The sequence below is a fragment of the Sciurus carolinensis genome, chromosome 1 (assembly GCF_902686445.1).
Source record: "Sciurus carolinensis chromosome 1, mSciCar1.2, whole genome shotgun sequence".
Lineage (NCBI taxonomy): Eukaryota > Metazoa > Chordata > Mammalia > Rodentia > Sciuridae > Sciurus > Sciurus carolinensis.
In genome coordinates this window covers 133,933,751-133,948,000 of record NC_062213.1, presented here as the reverse complement: position 1 = coordinate 133,948,000, position 14,250 = coordinate 133,933,751, and the positions used below count along the sequence as shown (strand labels likewise).

General features: G+C 34.7%; 1 protein-coding gene across 1 annotated transcript in view; it reads right to left on the bottom strand.

The window, feature by feature from the left end:
• Positions 1 to 13,163, bottom strand: part of Gtf2b (general transcription factor IIB) — a 28,950-nt gene extending 15,787 nt beyond the window's left edge. The window contains exons 1-2 of the mRNA XM_047541123.1: positions 13,053 to 13,163; positions 7,177 to 7,283 (exon numbers count right to left, since the gene is read on the bottom strand). Of these exons, the coding sequence (XP_047397079.1) occupies positions 7,177 to 7,283; positions 13,053 to 13,069 (124 nt within the window). The 5' untranslated portion in view covers positions 13,070 to 13,163. The remainder of the gene's footprint in view (positions 1 to 7,176; positions 7,284 to 13,052) is intronic.
• Positions 13,164 to 14,250: the final 1,087 nt, after the last annotated feature.

The window sequence follows — 14,250 nt, the reverse complement described above, 5'->3', positions numbered from 1 at the left end:
AAGTTGAGGAACAGAGGCTCTAGTTAAAGATTCATCCTAACCTCAATCACAATAAACTCAGTCATTCACATACTCATACTTTTCAGGCCCTTATCCTAAGGCACCAGTTTTTCTCTGTATTTGAAATATAAATCGTTACTCATTCTTAAACATGGCACTTCACTGTAAATTCAAATGGAAATTTTCCCAGAAAGTCACCACTTCTTTCCTCTGTCTTCTTACCTTAGGTGGGAGATCTGAAACACATTCAAAGCCTTGCTTGTAACATCTTATCTTTCTATCTCTCTCAAGACCAGCACAGTGCTTAACAGAGACATGTAACAAAGATGAAAGGCTCACGTCCTACAGACTTGCATTTAAGTGGCTCTGTCACTTATGGGATATGAAATCTTTCTTGTTTTTCTTTTCTAGCTGTGGAATCTTAGCTAATTACCTAAGCACTTTGAGCCTCAATTCCCCCTCTTCTGTAAAATGGAAAAATTACCTCCAAAAGCAATGTGTTAATAAAGTAAAATTAGTAAGTTCTGGATGCTTAAGAGAAAGTAACACCCAAATTAAAAACTCTGAAATAGGCAAGAAAGCTGTATCTGGCAGATTACAAGAGATGCCAAAGCAAGAATCCTAAAGGGAATACAAATAGGTCTTTTAAAAACTTACCTTGGTTATATTAAACTAAGTCTATATTTTTTCCCTTTGGGAAATGCTGCTAAGGCTAATTGAAAGATGGTAACCCAATAATCTTCAAAATACAGCTGGAGCATTAAATATGCCAGACCCACAGCAATCGCTCAAGCATATAACCAATATACTATGAAGAACAGCATCTAAAGTTCAGAATTACCTTTTTTGTTTTAAACAAGGTTATGAAAACAAGAACATTAGTATTCCCAAAATACATACCAGTGGAATCTCATACTAAAATTATAGTACATGTTTTATACATTATTTCATTTGATTCGAAACCATTCTGAGAAATGGGGTATCTGGTTTTTGGGGGGGCAGAGGAAAAGGAGACTTATTTTAGAGATGAAGAAAGTTTGGAGAAATTATGTGACTTGACTATATTTACACAGCTTATTAATTATTACATTCAAGCTTAGACTCTAGAGTCATTGTCTTCCAGTTATATTAGGACTGATGAAGACACAAAATTACAAGATACATGTTACAGAGAAGTATGTTCTGTACCCCACAAAGAAAACATAAAGATGAGGTGAAATTCAAGTAGTACAGAAGGCCTCAAAAAATGTGGTAAATTATCAAGTTAATAGAACAGATTTGTGTTCCTCAAAATGTCACCCATGTATGATCTGCATTTCTGGAATTGAAGCCTACAGTCTTATTAAACATATTCCCAGCTTACTCTTAAAGCGTGTCATGTTTCAAATTCACCTGTGTAAATAATATGAATGAACTTAGGAAGAAGAGGTCAAAATTGACTCTTTCAAATCTAACTACAACTATTTCCCTTATATTGCTTTTAGGAACAATGAAAGAATTTAAATTTTAATGATACTCAGAAATATGGCTTTAACTAGAAATGACACTACTAGTTTTAAGCAAACCTCATGGTGAAACTGTATAAAAATCATTAAGACCAAGTATTTTTCTTCCTTTTGCTGGTGTTGGGGGTTGAACCCAATGTCTTGTGCATGCTATCCACACGCTTTACCACTAAACTATATCTCTAGCCCTAATTTCATATTTTAATAGCTACTACAGAAGCTTAATACTTTACTGATTATCAATGTTTTAAGTAATGTGCAAGGTCAAATTTATGAACAATCTGATGATGTTAATGTGATTATACTGCCACCTACTGGTCCAACATTTAAAGTAACATAATACTATTATTAGAATCTGGTGGAAGGAAAAAAAAACCAAAACCAAAACCAAATCAGTTTATTAAAACCAATAGTTTTGTGGTAGGAACAACAAAGCTTTGCTTTAAAAATTGGCTTTGCTTAAAGTCACTACCAGTATCTTAGGGATCACCAGTAAAATGAGAGAACTAATGTCAAATGATAATATTTATTATGTTTAAAATAAAATTCCTATAATTCAAATGAAAAGGGAAAATCAATTAGGTAACTATTAAACATTAAAGAGCTATGGAAATAGCATTTATAAAATCTTCAAAATCAGAAACAAGCTACAGGTGAAACCAAATATTGGGTGAAACTAAATACTGGGAGAAAACACCAAATAAACAAAGCACATATTAGGAAATTAATGAAGTACAAGGATGTCTAAAAACAACTGTGAAAGTTTCAGTTTCTGAAATTGGTAATTAAACTGCAGACTATTCAAAATACTTATTCAATAAATATGGTACAATCTAACAAGTTTTAGACAGTATAAATTTTTTTATGGCAAGGAGAATCATACCATGTACACTACCACAAGGAAACAGGATGTTATCTGGATTGAAATTCCTATGAATATCACTATCTCAAATATGAAAAAAAGGCCCAGATATGATACCCTTAATGGGTTGCAAAAGTTTTGCCCAGTTTGATTTCTTTCCTATTTCCTTAGTATAAGAGGTGTAAGGCAGAATTGAGTTGGCAACAAAGAATCTTTAAATGATGAGATGATAAAAGTTCAATTACTTACATAGTAGTATCTAAATTTATTATTACTATGACAATAATACGTGTGTGCACACTATCATTTACGAGTAAACTATGTTCAACTTAATTTGCTTGATAATATTCTCAGCAAAACACAACTCTGTTTGCCAACTCTTATTCACCAATCCTTATTTGGTCATAGAATAAATTATTAACTTAAAAGAAACATCACATATTTTATCATAAATAGCCTATTGCATATTTTGTTAGTTACATTTTATGTCGGAAGAACCAGTACCACAAGGAAATATATATAAAGTACAAGAAAGAATAAGAATTAAAATTACAGACAGAACATCTTACAGAATTACATTTTTAAAATTTCTGACCTAAAAATTTAACCTAATAGCTTTAGCTGAAATAAAATACAGTTGTGGAGCTGGTGTTCAAGATTAGTTAAGTCAATAAGGCAAAGTTAAGATGAACATAATTTCCTTTAGTTTGTTATAATAGAAAACAGAAAAATGTAAGTAAAATGTATGAGTACAAGAAGCACATAAGCTTATGAATTATATCTTCTCTCTGTAATTGATTAACCTTACCCAACTAACTTGCTGGTTGAAGTGCAAGTGAGGGTGATGAAAGGCTGGAACTATAATGAAGCATTTTTGCACTACTACTTTTCAAATGGCTACAGAAGTGAAAGCTAAGAAGAAAAATTATCAATTTTAATTGTCTCACTCTTACACATTATTGATTTTATATTAATACTGTGGAAGAATTAAAATGCACTAATTTAACTCAAGGGTTAATAAATATTTTCTACACAGGGCTATTTTAGGTTCTGTGGGTCAAAAGGCAAAATTGAGGATGTTTACTATTTATGAAATTTAAAATATAATAATTGAGTAACATTTATTCTAATACATATCTCTGAATGAAAATTATTTTTTTGCTAACATTATTTACTCGGCGTTCAAAGTTAATGTTTGCCATCAAAATCAATTACATATGTTCACCTCTCAAGCACTAACAAATAGTGATGATAAACATAATTTTATGGAGCATATTTATTGCTTAGAAGGCATTCTAAGGATTCTTCTGGTACTCTCCTTTTCATACGTTGTTATACTGTCCATTAATTGCTTTTTCTTTTTTCTTTTTTTTGTGGTACTAGGGATTGAACCTAAACCTTCATACGTGTTAAAGAGTGCTCTATTGGGGCTGGGGCTGTAGCTCAGTGGTAGAGCACTTGCCTCACATGTGTGAGGCACTGGGTTTGATCCTCAGCACCACATTAAAAAAAAAAAAAAAGAGAGTGCTCTACCATCTCCAGTCCTTTTTAAAAATTTGAGACAGGATCTCCTAAGTTGCCCAGGTTGGCTTGGAACTTGAGATCCTCCTGCCTCAGCCTCTATTATCATTAATCCTTTCAATTTAAGGTCAGAGAAGTTTCTCAACTCCACAGGTAAATATATTTTAAACATAAATATCTCCTTTATACTTGCATCCAGGTCTCACAAACACTGCTGAAACTACAGCTTGAGCTCAAAAAATACATCAGCTGCACATCTGTGTGGTAATGAACATTTTAATTTCTGATAGCACTGGAAGTATGTAAAAGCAATGTAACATTATTTTGATTCAAATGATGATAGCTGTTGTCAAAATTGACTTTAGAGCTCTACAAGTTTCATATATAAGCACTATTTTTCCTTGCAATTCTAAGTAGAATTCATTAATATTAATCCATAAATTAATATGTGAGTTTATAGCAAAAGCTAATTTCCAAAGTCACTGAGTAACTAATACTAGTAGTGAAGGCAGTATGGTTCAGAAAAATTTCAACCGTGGACCTAAACTCAAACAAATAGTACAACTTTGCCACTGCTAAGCTACCAAATTATTGTGTGGTAGGGCAAGTAAGGATATACTTCTATTTCTTTTTTTTTTTTTATTGTAAACAAATGGGATACATGTTGTTTCTCTGTTTGTACGATATATTTCTATTTCTAACAAAAAAATAAATCTGAACTATTAAGCCCATGAGAATGAATGAAGTTAACTGTCAACACTACTGGTTTAACAACAAAAAACAGATTAAAACTTTTTCTATGAAGTACCTGCTAATGAATAATCTAATAATCATAGGCCTTAAGCATGTTACATTTTCATAGTCTTTAAAATTTGTCCAAATAAGTCATCTGATCCACACATATATTTACCACTATCAGGTATAACACATCTTAGCAGATTCCACTTTGGGTTGTAACGAGTTAGTGTTTTCACAACCTCTTTGAGATTATTTTTTCCTCTATTTGTTCCATGCCGACAACTCATGGAAGTGAATTCTTGTCACTTCTATCTCAGTATTGACTTGAATAAACTACTGAACAGTATTAGTAACATCTGTATAGTCATCGTGAGCAAAGAAAATATACTTGAAATAATTTGCCTTGATTTTCAACTGACTATTGAGGATGCTTGTAATGTCCTCAACTCTTTATATATTATTACTTATTTATTTATTTTTGGTACCAGGGATTGAACCCAGTGGCACTTCCAAACACTAAGCCACATCCCCAGTCCTTTTTATTTGGAGATAGGACACTAAGTTGCTTATCAATGTCCAACTCTTTAAGCAACCATTCTTGTTGCAAAGCTAACAATCTTAAATAAATTTATTTTATCTGGATACATTTCTTCAGTTGTTGCAATCAAATACAAATTAATTAACTTATTATAGGTAAATATTTTTTCTCGCTTAGTCTACAAATAAGCCTTTCAAGATTTTCTTTAGTTGCAGCCTCACTTTTTTTTTTTTTTTTTTTTTTTGGGTGCTGGGGTTCAAACCCAGGGGCTTGTGCTTACAAGGCAAGCACTCTACCAACTGAGCTATCTCCCCAGCCCCGCAGCCTCACTCTTATTCTTTTATTCCTGTGAAGAAATTCCACTGTAATCAAATATTCTATCTTGCATTTTTTTCTTGACCATTGTTTTCCTGACTTAAGAATATTGTAATTAAGTATTTTACGTGGTAATGTTTATGTTCATTGCAGTCTTTTAGCACAGGCATAGTATCACTGTGTAATAAACCCAAAGCACTGTTATCCTAACTCACTTACAAAATAACTCACATGCCACTGTGACTTAAAAGCACAACATTCATAGTTCACTTTTCTTGTTTTGACATGATGGGTATGCAATGGTAATACAAATAAATAAACGCTGCAATATGGCAATATGCACAGCACATTGTTGAGTTATAACTGCATCATTGTGATTTGTTGAGTATTGAGTAGCTGAAACAAGTGATGAGAGCACCACATGATTTCTGCTGCAACTAATAAACTGCTATTATAATGTGACACTTGAATTTGATATTATTTTATTATGTTCCAAAATAGTATTATTTTTTATTTTTTCTCAACCACTTAAAAATGTAAAAGTCCTTCTTAGTATGCAGACCAGACCAAATAAAAACAGGTGCTGGCTCATGTTTGCCATTCCCAAATTGAAATCATTTTATTATGAAACGTAATGCAGGATAGAAATCTGGCTCCCAGGTACATAATGGAGCCAGACTGTAAGATTACCTAAACCTCAGTTTCCTCAAAATGAAGATATTAGTATTCACTTCACAGGTTGTTTTAAGGAAAAACTGAATGAATACCTATATAATTTAGAACAGTATCGAGTCTAAAGTCAATACAGTAATTGTTAAGATTGTTGACTGAGAATATAATTGCATATGGATCTCAATTCCTATTAGCAACTCTGTATGCTTTAAAGTTCCCACTATAAGCAAATAGCTTTTTTAGATAAATAGTACAGATATTCTTAAAGACAATTCCAAACAGTACATCTCTACCAAATTTTTGTATTACTTCTTAGAATCCTACTAGCATTTTTATTCTCAAGTAATATGAACTGCTGAGGACTATGGATGTAGCTTAGTGGTACAGCAGTTGCCCAGTATGGGTAAGGCCCAGGGTTCCATCCCTGGTACCACAAAAAACAAAATCAATAAATTGATCAGTTTTATGCCATAAGCCTACCATAAAAATAACTAAATTTATTCTGCATATCTAGATTAATAAGTAATAAAGTTAAAATTTATGAAATGATATACCTGACCTATATTAAAGTAGATATTCATACATCAATAATTCCAGATAAGTTATAACAAATCTTTTTTGTTAACTAAAAAGCACTGAATGAGACTCAGTAAGATACATCCTTATTACTCAGAAATAAATTGTTTACTTTCCAAATATACAAAACTCACAAGTGTTGAATTAATTTATTTGTTATTTGATATGCATTAAGTGTCATCCCCTTTTTTAACCCCCAAATATTTAGGATTAAAGACTTGATTTATTTTTCATCATCTCCCACCCATATTATGAAAAATGCATTGGTTATATAATAAAATACAATACCTCTGGAATATTTTACTATTATTTCTGCTCTCTTGATTTTTTTTTACAATAAATATGAATTACTTATGGGGGGAAAGTTAAAAGAAGAAAAGACAGTTTGGAAAACATTTAAAAAGTAAAGTATCCTAAGTGATTTATATTAAACCATAATAGCTACTTACCTACAACCAGACCACATTCAGGACAGATCATATCACCAGCTCTGTAGTCTTCCACTAAAATTGCATCTGGATGGTTTGGACATGTGACTCTTGGAAGAGCATCCAAACTAAATGGAAAAAAAATATATTTTCATATCCTCACAAGCAATATGTAACAACAAAATAGTCTTCTGGGGGAAAAACTTTTCCAATACTGTAGTTTTAATACACTTAAGCTAAATATTCAAAGTATACATTCCATTTAGGTTACTTTAATCAATGAATATAGTACTATCTGATATAGACTATATGATACAAAGATAAAACTTGTCTAGTAATTAGTATGTAAATTCCATTAGAATTATTTTTTATTATAGTGGTTCCTGATTTGCAGACACAGAAGACTTTCAAAACTTGAAAATAAGTGTTTCTTAACAGGCAAGCTACTAAGATTTTCAAAAATCTTGATCAGTATTATAATAATAATTAGTAACCATCAATAGCCTGCAGTGTTTACATATAACCATGTGGTCTGAACCCTTTGCCACTTTTTTCTTCAATTAGAAAATACATTTCAGATCTCTATTTTTCTGTTGGTCACCTCAGTAACAGATTTAGAAGAATACACAGAACCCAACAGGCATATAAATGAAAGATGGTAGATACGGTTCTGCTGAATTTAAGACCTGATGATTTCATCTCATCCAGAAATGAATTTTCAGCATTCAAGAAATGGTTTGGAAGTTAATCTAACTAACAGATTTGTGTTATTAATAATCTGCTCAATTATTTTATCTTGAGCGAACAGCATTTGGGGAAGACAACCCAAAATGATCTGACAAAATCAGCTTTAAATGCAACAAAGAAAGAAGTTCATTGTATTAGACAAAGAGGAATGAAGGGAAGGAAGTAGAATGGGAATAGGAAAGATAGTAGAATGAATCAGTCATATCAGTCATGTATATGAATACATGACAAGCGCAACTCCACATCATGTACAACCACAAGAATGGGATTCTAGTTAAAATAAGTTATACTCCATGTATGTATAATTTGTCAAAATATACTCTATTGTCATGTTCATCTAAAAAGAATAAAAAAATTTAAAAATAATAAGCAGGGGGTATTGCAATACCAGATCTTCAACTCTACTACAAAGCAATAGTAACAAAAACGGCATGGTATTGGTACCAAAATAGACAGGTAGATCAATGGTACAGAATAGAGGACATGGACACAAACCCAAATAAATACAATTTTCTCATACTAGACAAAGGTTCCAAAAATATGCAATGGAGAAAAGATAGCCTCTTCAACAAATGGTGCTGGGAAAACTGGAAAACCATATGCAATAGAATGAAACTAAACCCCTATCTCTCACCCTACACAAAACTCAACTCAAAATGGATCAAGGACCTTGGAATCAGACCAGAGACCCTGCATCTTATAGAAGAAAAAGTAGGTCCAAATCTTCAACTTGTTGGCTTAGGATCAGACTTCCTTAACAGGACTCCCATAGCACAAGAAATAAAAGCAAGAATCAACAACTGGGATAGATTCAAACTAAAAAGCTTTCTCTCAGCAAAGGAAACTATCAGAAATGTGAAGAGAAAGCCTACAGAGTGGGAGAATATTTTTGCCAACCATACCTCAGATAGAGCGCTAATTTCCAGAATCTATAAAGAACTCAAAAAACTCTACACGAAGAATACAAATAATCCAATCAACAAATGGGCTAAGGAAATGAACAGACACTTCACAGAAGAAGATGTACAAGTAATCAACAGATATATGAAAAAATGTTCAACATCCCTAGTAATAAGGGAAATGCAAATCAAAACTACCCTAAGATTTCATCTCACCCCAATTAGAATGGCGATTATGAAGAAAACAAGCAACAATACGTGTTGGCGAGGATGTGGTGAAAAAGGAACACTCATACATTGCTGGTGGGGTTGCAAATTAGTGCAGCCACTCTGGAAAGCAGTGTGGAGATTCCTCAGAAAGCTTGGAATGGAAACACCATTTGACCCAGCTATCCCACTCCTTGGCCTATACCCAAAGGACTTAAAATCAGCATACTACAGAGATACAGCCACATCAATGTTCATTGCTGCTCAATTCACCATAGCCAGATTGTGGAACCAACCTAGATGCCCTTCAGTTGATGAATGGATAAAGAAACTGTGGCATATTTATACAATGGAATATTACTCCGCAATGAAGAATGATAAAATTATGGCATTTGTAGGCAAATGGACGAAATTGGAGAATATCATGCTAAGTGAGATAAGCCAATCTCAAAAAACTAAAGGACGAATGATCTCGCTGATAAGCTGATGAGGACATATAATGGGGGTTGGGAGGGGTTAGCATTAGGTTTAGGGTTAGGTTTAGAGTTAGGCTAAGGAGAGCGGTAAGAATGAAGGAAAGAAGGACTGTATAGAGGGAAAAGAGGGGTGGGGGGGAAGGGAAAAAAAAATAAACATCATTACCCTATGTAAACGTTAAAAATAAATAAATAAAAAAAAGGACAATGGTGACTAAAAAAATAAATAAAAGCGACAAAGACACAACATAAATTTAATAATTATTTCTGGGAAGTATAACCTCACAATCACAAATATTTGCTATAAATTTACTTCAAGTAATATAGTAAATGGTTATGTTATGGTCACCACGATCATACCTCTAAAAGACAAAAATCAACTGTTTCTATAGGATGTAAACAGGTATGTGTAGTTTTGGATAAAGTTTCTCATGACAGCAAATACAATTCAGAATGTTAACTATCATCTCAGAAGGTGAACTGGAAAACAGATACAGTTATCCATAACCCCAAATTTATATAATTAAGCTAACCAGAACATATTTTGGATATTCTCACTGAGAAAACAAGGTATAAATTGCTTTATATTTGTACTTATTCCATAAAGTTCTGTTAGAAAAATATTTGAATAAAAATTATGAAAAAAATTAGGTCAGTATGAATTATGTTGAACTGTTAAAACAAAGAAAATGATACCAGAATAAAAGTAATTAAAAACTAAGAAAATGGGAAGCTATACGGAACACAGTATGCAAAGGACTAATATAATACTTTGGCACTATTAAAGTACATAGAAAACCTTAAAGTGTGTATGTAATTTATACAGAAACATCTCTAAGACATGTTAAGTGAAGGAAAAGGTAGAAATCTATACAACACTGAAAAAGTATGAACTAGTTACACACAATAACATGGATGAATCTCAAAATATTGATCAAGAAACTAGACAGAATATATATACTGTTTAAGCTTTAAAATGGGCAAAAAAGAGCTATGGTGTTAGAAGTCAGGATGTGGTTTTCTTTTGGAAGTAGTAATGACCAAGGTTTCTTTTGGAAGTAGTAATGACCAAGGACACAAAAGAGCCTTTACTAGTGTCACAGCTAGTGGTGTATGATTTCTTAACCTGGGTGGTATATGCTCACTTTGTAACTGAACTACACACTTAAAATTTGTGTGCTAACTTCATAAAGGAAAAAGCAAGGTTGCAAACAGGGTTTACACTGGCCACTTTTTGAGGGGAAGGGAGGTTAAATTATAAACATGTTTGTTGAAGTATGACCAATAGGAAAACACCAAGAAATTGGTAATGATGGCTGCTACAGGGGGAATTAAATGGCTGGGAGCCAGGGAAGGAGGAAGACTCCTTTTTACTGTCAAGTCTTTTGTACTTTTGCTTTCCATAGGTTACCTATCCCCCCCCAAAAAATTAAATTCTGCTGAAGTAGTAAATTTTTAATTAAATTACCCCCAAATGTAAAAGGGGAATCAAGAATGAAGCAGTAGAGAAATAAAGAGAAACAACAGGGAAGGATGGTAAATATATCACCCATGATTAAACAATTTAGACTACCAAGGTACCAGATAATCCCAAACCTCTTTTTATGTCTATCATATATTGGATGTTTACTGTATATCTAGTGCTATACATTTATTTATTTTATAATGATTAATCTTCAAAAAAGCCCTGCAAGACAGGCACTATTTCCATTTTGAAGGTGATAATCAGAAAAGATTTGCCTGAAGGTACAGAATAAGTGGTGGAGCCTAGTTTTGAACTCAAAATGTGTTCTCTATAAGAACACCAGGCAGTTTCATAGCTAAATAACTATACATCATCCTCAGGGAAACGAAAAAAGTTAGAAATCTAACATTTACCTTTCTTTGCTTTCAATAATAGAAAAACTTGAAATTTAAAAGCTGTATGTTGGGCTGGGGTTGAAGTGCAGTGGTATAGTGCTTGCCTACCATGTGTGGGGTACTGGGTTCAATTCTCAGTACCACATATAAATAAATAAATAAAGTCCATCAAAAACTAAAAAAAAATTTTTAAAAGCTGAATGTGTAGAAAAAATTATTTCAAAAAAATTGTTTTAAATGAAAATAAAGACAAAAGAATGTGTTCTATGGGCAAAAAATCTAACCAATGAATTCACCATGTGTACTATTTACCATACCACTTTTACAAATAAAATTTCATGTTCTATTGTATGCAAAAGCTGTGCCTAAATATGACCACATTCATCTACCAGATCTACTGCCCTAAGAGAATTTAACTAGTATTAGGATAATTTAGGGAAGCTGAAGTTTCCCATTTATCTACAAGGAAGCTGTACCTGACAAAACCACACCCAGGCAGAACGAGCATTCAATCATAGAATCAGAATCAGTAAACAAGGGTGTCATTGGCTTTAAGTTATTTCCAAATAGGACATTAGCTAAAGGTGCTTCCCACCTTACCTTACTTTTTTTTAAAATTAAAAAACCCATAAAATAGTAAGCCTTACCAGTTAATACAAAGGGTCAGGATTTCTCCAGCTTACTATCTGGTGAACAATACTTTTCAATGGTGAAACTGATCAATTTCACAGACGATAAGAGGATTAAAAAAAAAAAAAAAATTGTGCCAAGCTTGCCTTCTGGAAGCTGAATAACTTGGCTACTTTTAGTACATTATGAGTTAAACAGAGACCAGTTTTGTGATAATAGAAATTGGTTATCTTAAACACTACACTTATCACTAACCTCAGAAAAACCAACATTGGCATGACTCAGTTTACACATATGCAAAAATACTAATATCTAGCTCATGGTGGTAATGAGATATATAATTAGGGTCTGCAAGCATTTTGCAGGTCACAAGGTTAAAGCCTGTCTCGGAGGGCACTGCATGCATTTCCTGTAGATATTGTACATTACATTTTAAAAATATATTACTTTCCCCGAATACGTAAAGAATTTTCCGCAGGCAAGATTTTCAACAGTACGCAGACAACATTTGTAGAAACGTCCTTTAGCAGGAAAACAATCAATTCTTCGGAAGTGCCCTAGCTTCCACTTTCAGAGGGCCACTGGGATGGTAATCAGTTTCTTTCTGGTTGACCAATGCTGACGTCCCCAACTTTCTTAGCTGTCAGACCGATAGAAAACTGGAAATATCCGCTTCTCGCTCTTTGAAAGGGAGGAATTAAGGACCCTAAGGTTGGACGGGCCATAGATGGAAAAACAAGCGTAGAAAAAAATGAGCAAGATAAGACGACAGGGCAAATAGTCGCAAAAGACGCGAGGCCAAGGGCTGGGGACACGGGAACTCACAGAAGATAAAGCCTGGATGAGAAGACAACCTAGAATCCTGGGACGGAAACACAGAGGGCTCGGCACCCCCTGCGACACCCCTGACAATCCTGCCGTCTGAAAATGCCTTTGTCCGGGCCGGCCGGTCAGTCCCGCCGCCTCTCCCCATACCTCTGGGGCGCTGAGGCCGACGAGGCCGCCCCGAAGGTGGTCTACAATCCCCGGAGCTCGCCACCCGCCCCTCAGCTAGCCCGGCTCGGCCAGGCTTACTAACCGGCTGGTAGACGCCATCTTCGGGGCCACTACAGTCCCAGCAACAACAGCTGCGCTGGAAACAGGAAGAGATTGTGGCGGCTAGACGCTCCGAGACCAGCTTTTATAGGAGAATCACCCACGCTGTCGTAACAGGGCGCGGCTACGGGTCGGGACAAGGGCCAAAAATAATGAGATGCTGAGCGCCACGTGCTTTGCGTTTTCTTATTTTCTTGTTCTGTTTCAGTAATTCGCTGTATTGTTGGGCGAGTCACGAAACTACCCAGGAAAAGTCTCAAGAGAACCCTGCAAACAGGTCACATCATAGCTACTCTTTAAAGCACGAAGAAAACCATGGCCTTGTGGAGAGGGTGAAGCCCGCATCCCTAAGGACTAACCATTCCGTTTCCACACTCAAGTCAATTACTCCCGCGTAAGTGCATTTCTTTCTTGCTCCCTGGGGATGATTCTTTTTTACAGAGATTTGGAATAAAAAGAGAAATTAGCTTATGTCATCCACAACAGGTGTCGATTTAAGCTGTGACTTCAGCTAGCATGCTGTCTTCTTAGGCATGTCCTTCAGCTCCTCGGTGTAAAGGTAATAGTATCTGCCTTGCATACTCTTTTAGAATTGGCAGGAGATGAAACAAAACCATGTGACAGCACTCTGTGCTGTGAGGCAGAGATATGGACCCTGCTCTGATCTTTGCCACGCACTCCTCCTCCCCGTGGACTTAGCTGATAGCTAAGTATAGAAAACTTGATGGAACTTCTAAATACAGGACAAGATCTCCAAATTTATGGACCAAACTAACGTCAAAATGGTAGTAATAATAACACTTTGCTGAAAATGAACCACCCATAATGTAGAAATTGGAGGAAAGGGCGCATTGTGGTTTCTAGGGGAATAAGGACTCAGATATTAACAGATATGGAAAATGAAAAATCCCCAAGATAATGTAGCCTGAGAAAAGGGAGTGAAAAAGAAAGCCATACACTGACAGCCTTCATCTCCCAAGACAAATGTTTTCCAGATGCTGGCTGCAGGCGTGAAGGAGGTGTTTCATTACACCTTAAGTGACAGTCTCTGGGAGGCACCGATCTCCTTCAGAGTAAATCCTCTCCAGATGTGGAACATAGACCCCAGACCCCAAAGTCCAAAATCCTGAGCGCTCAAACTGACACATTCCCTGATCAACAGAACAGATCCCAAATTCCTA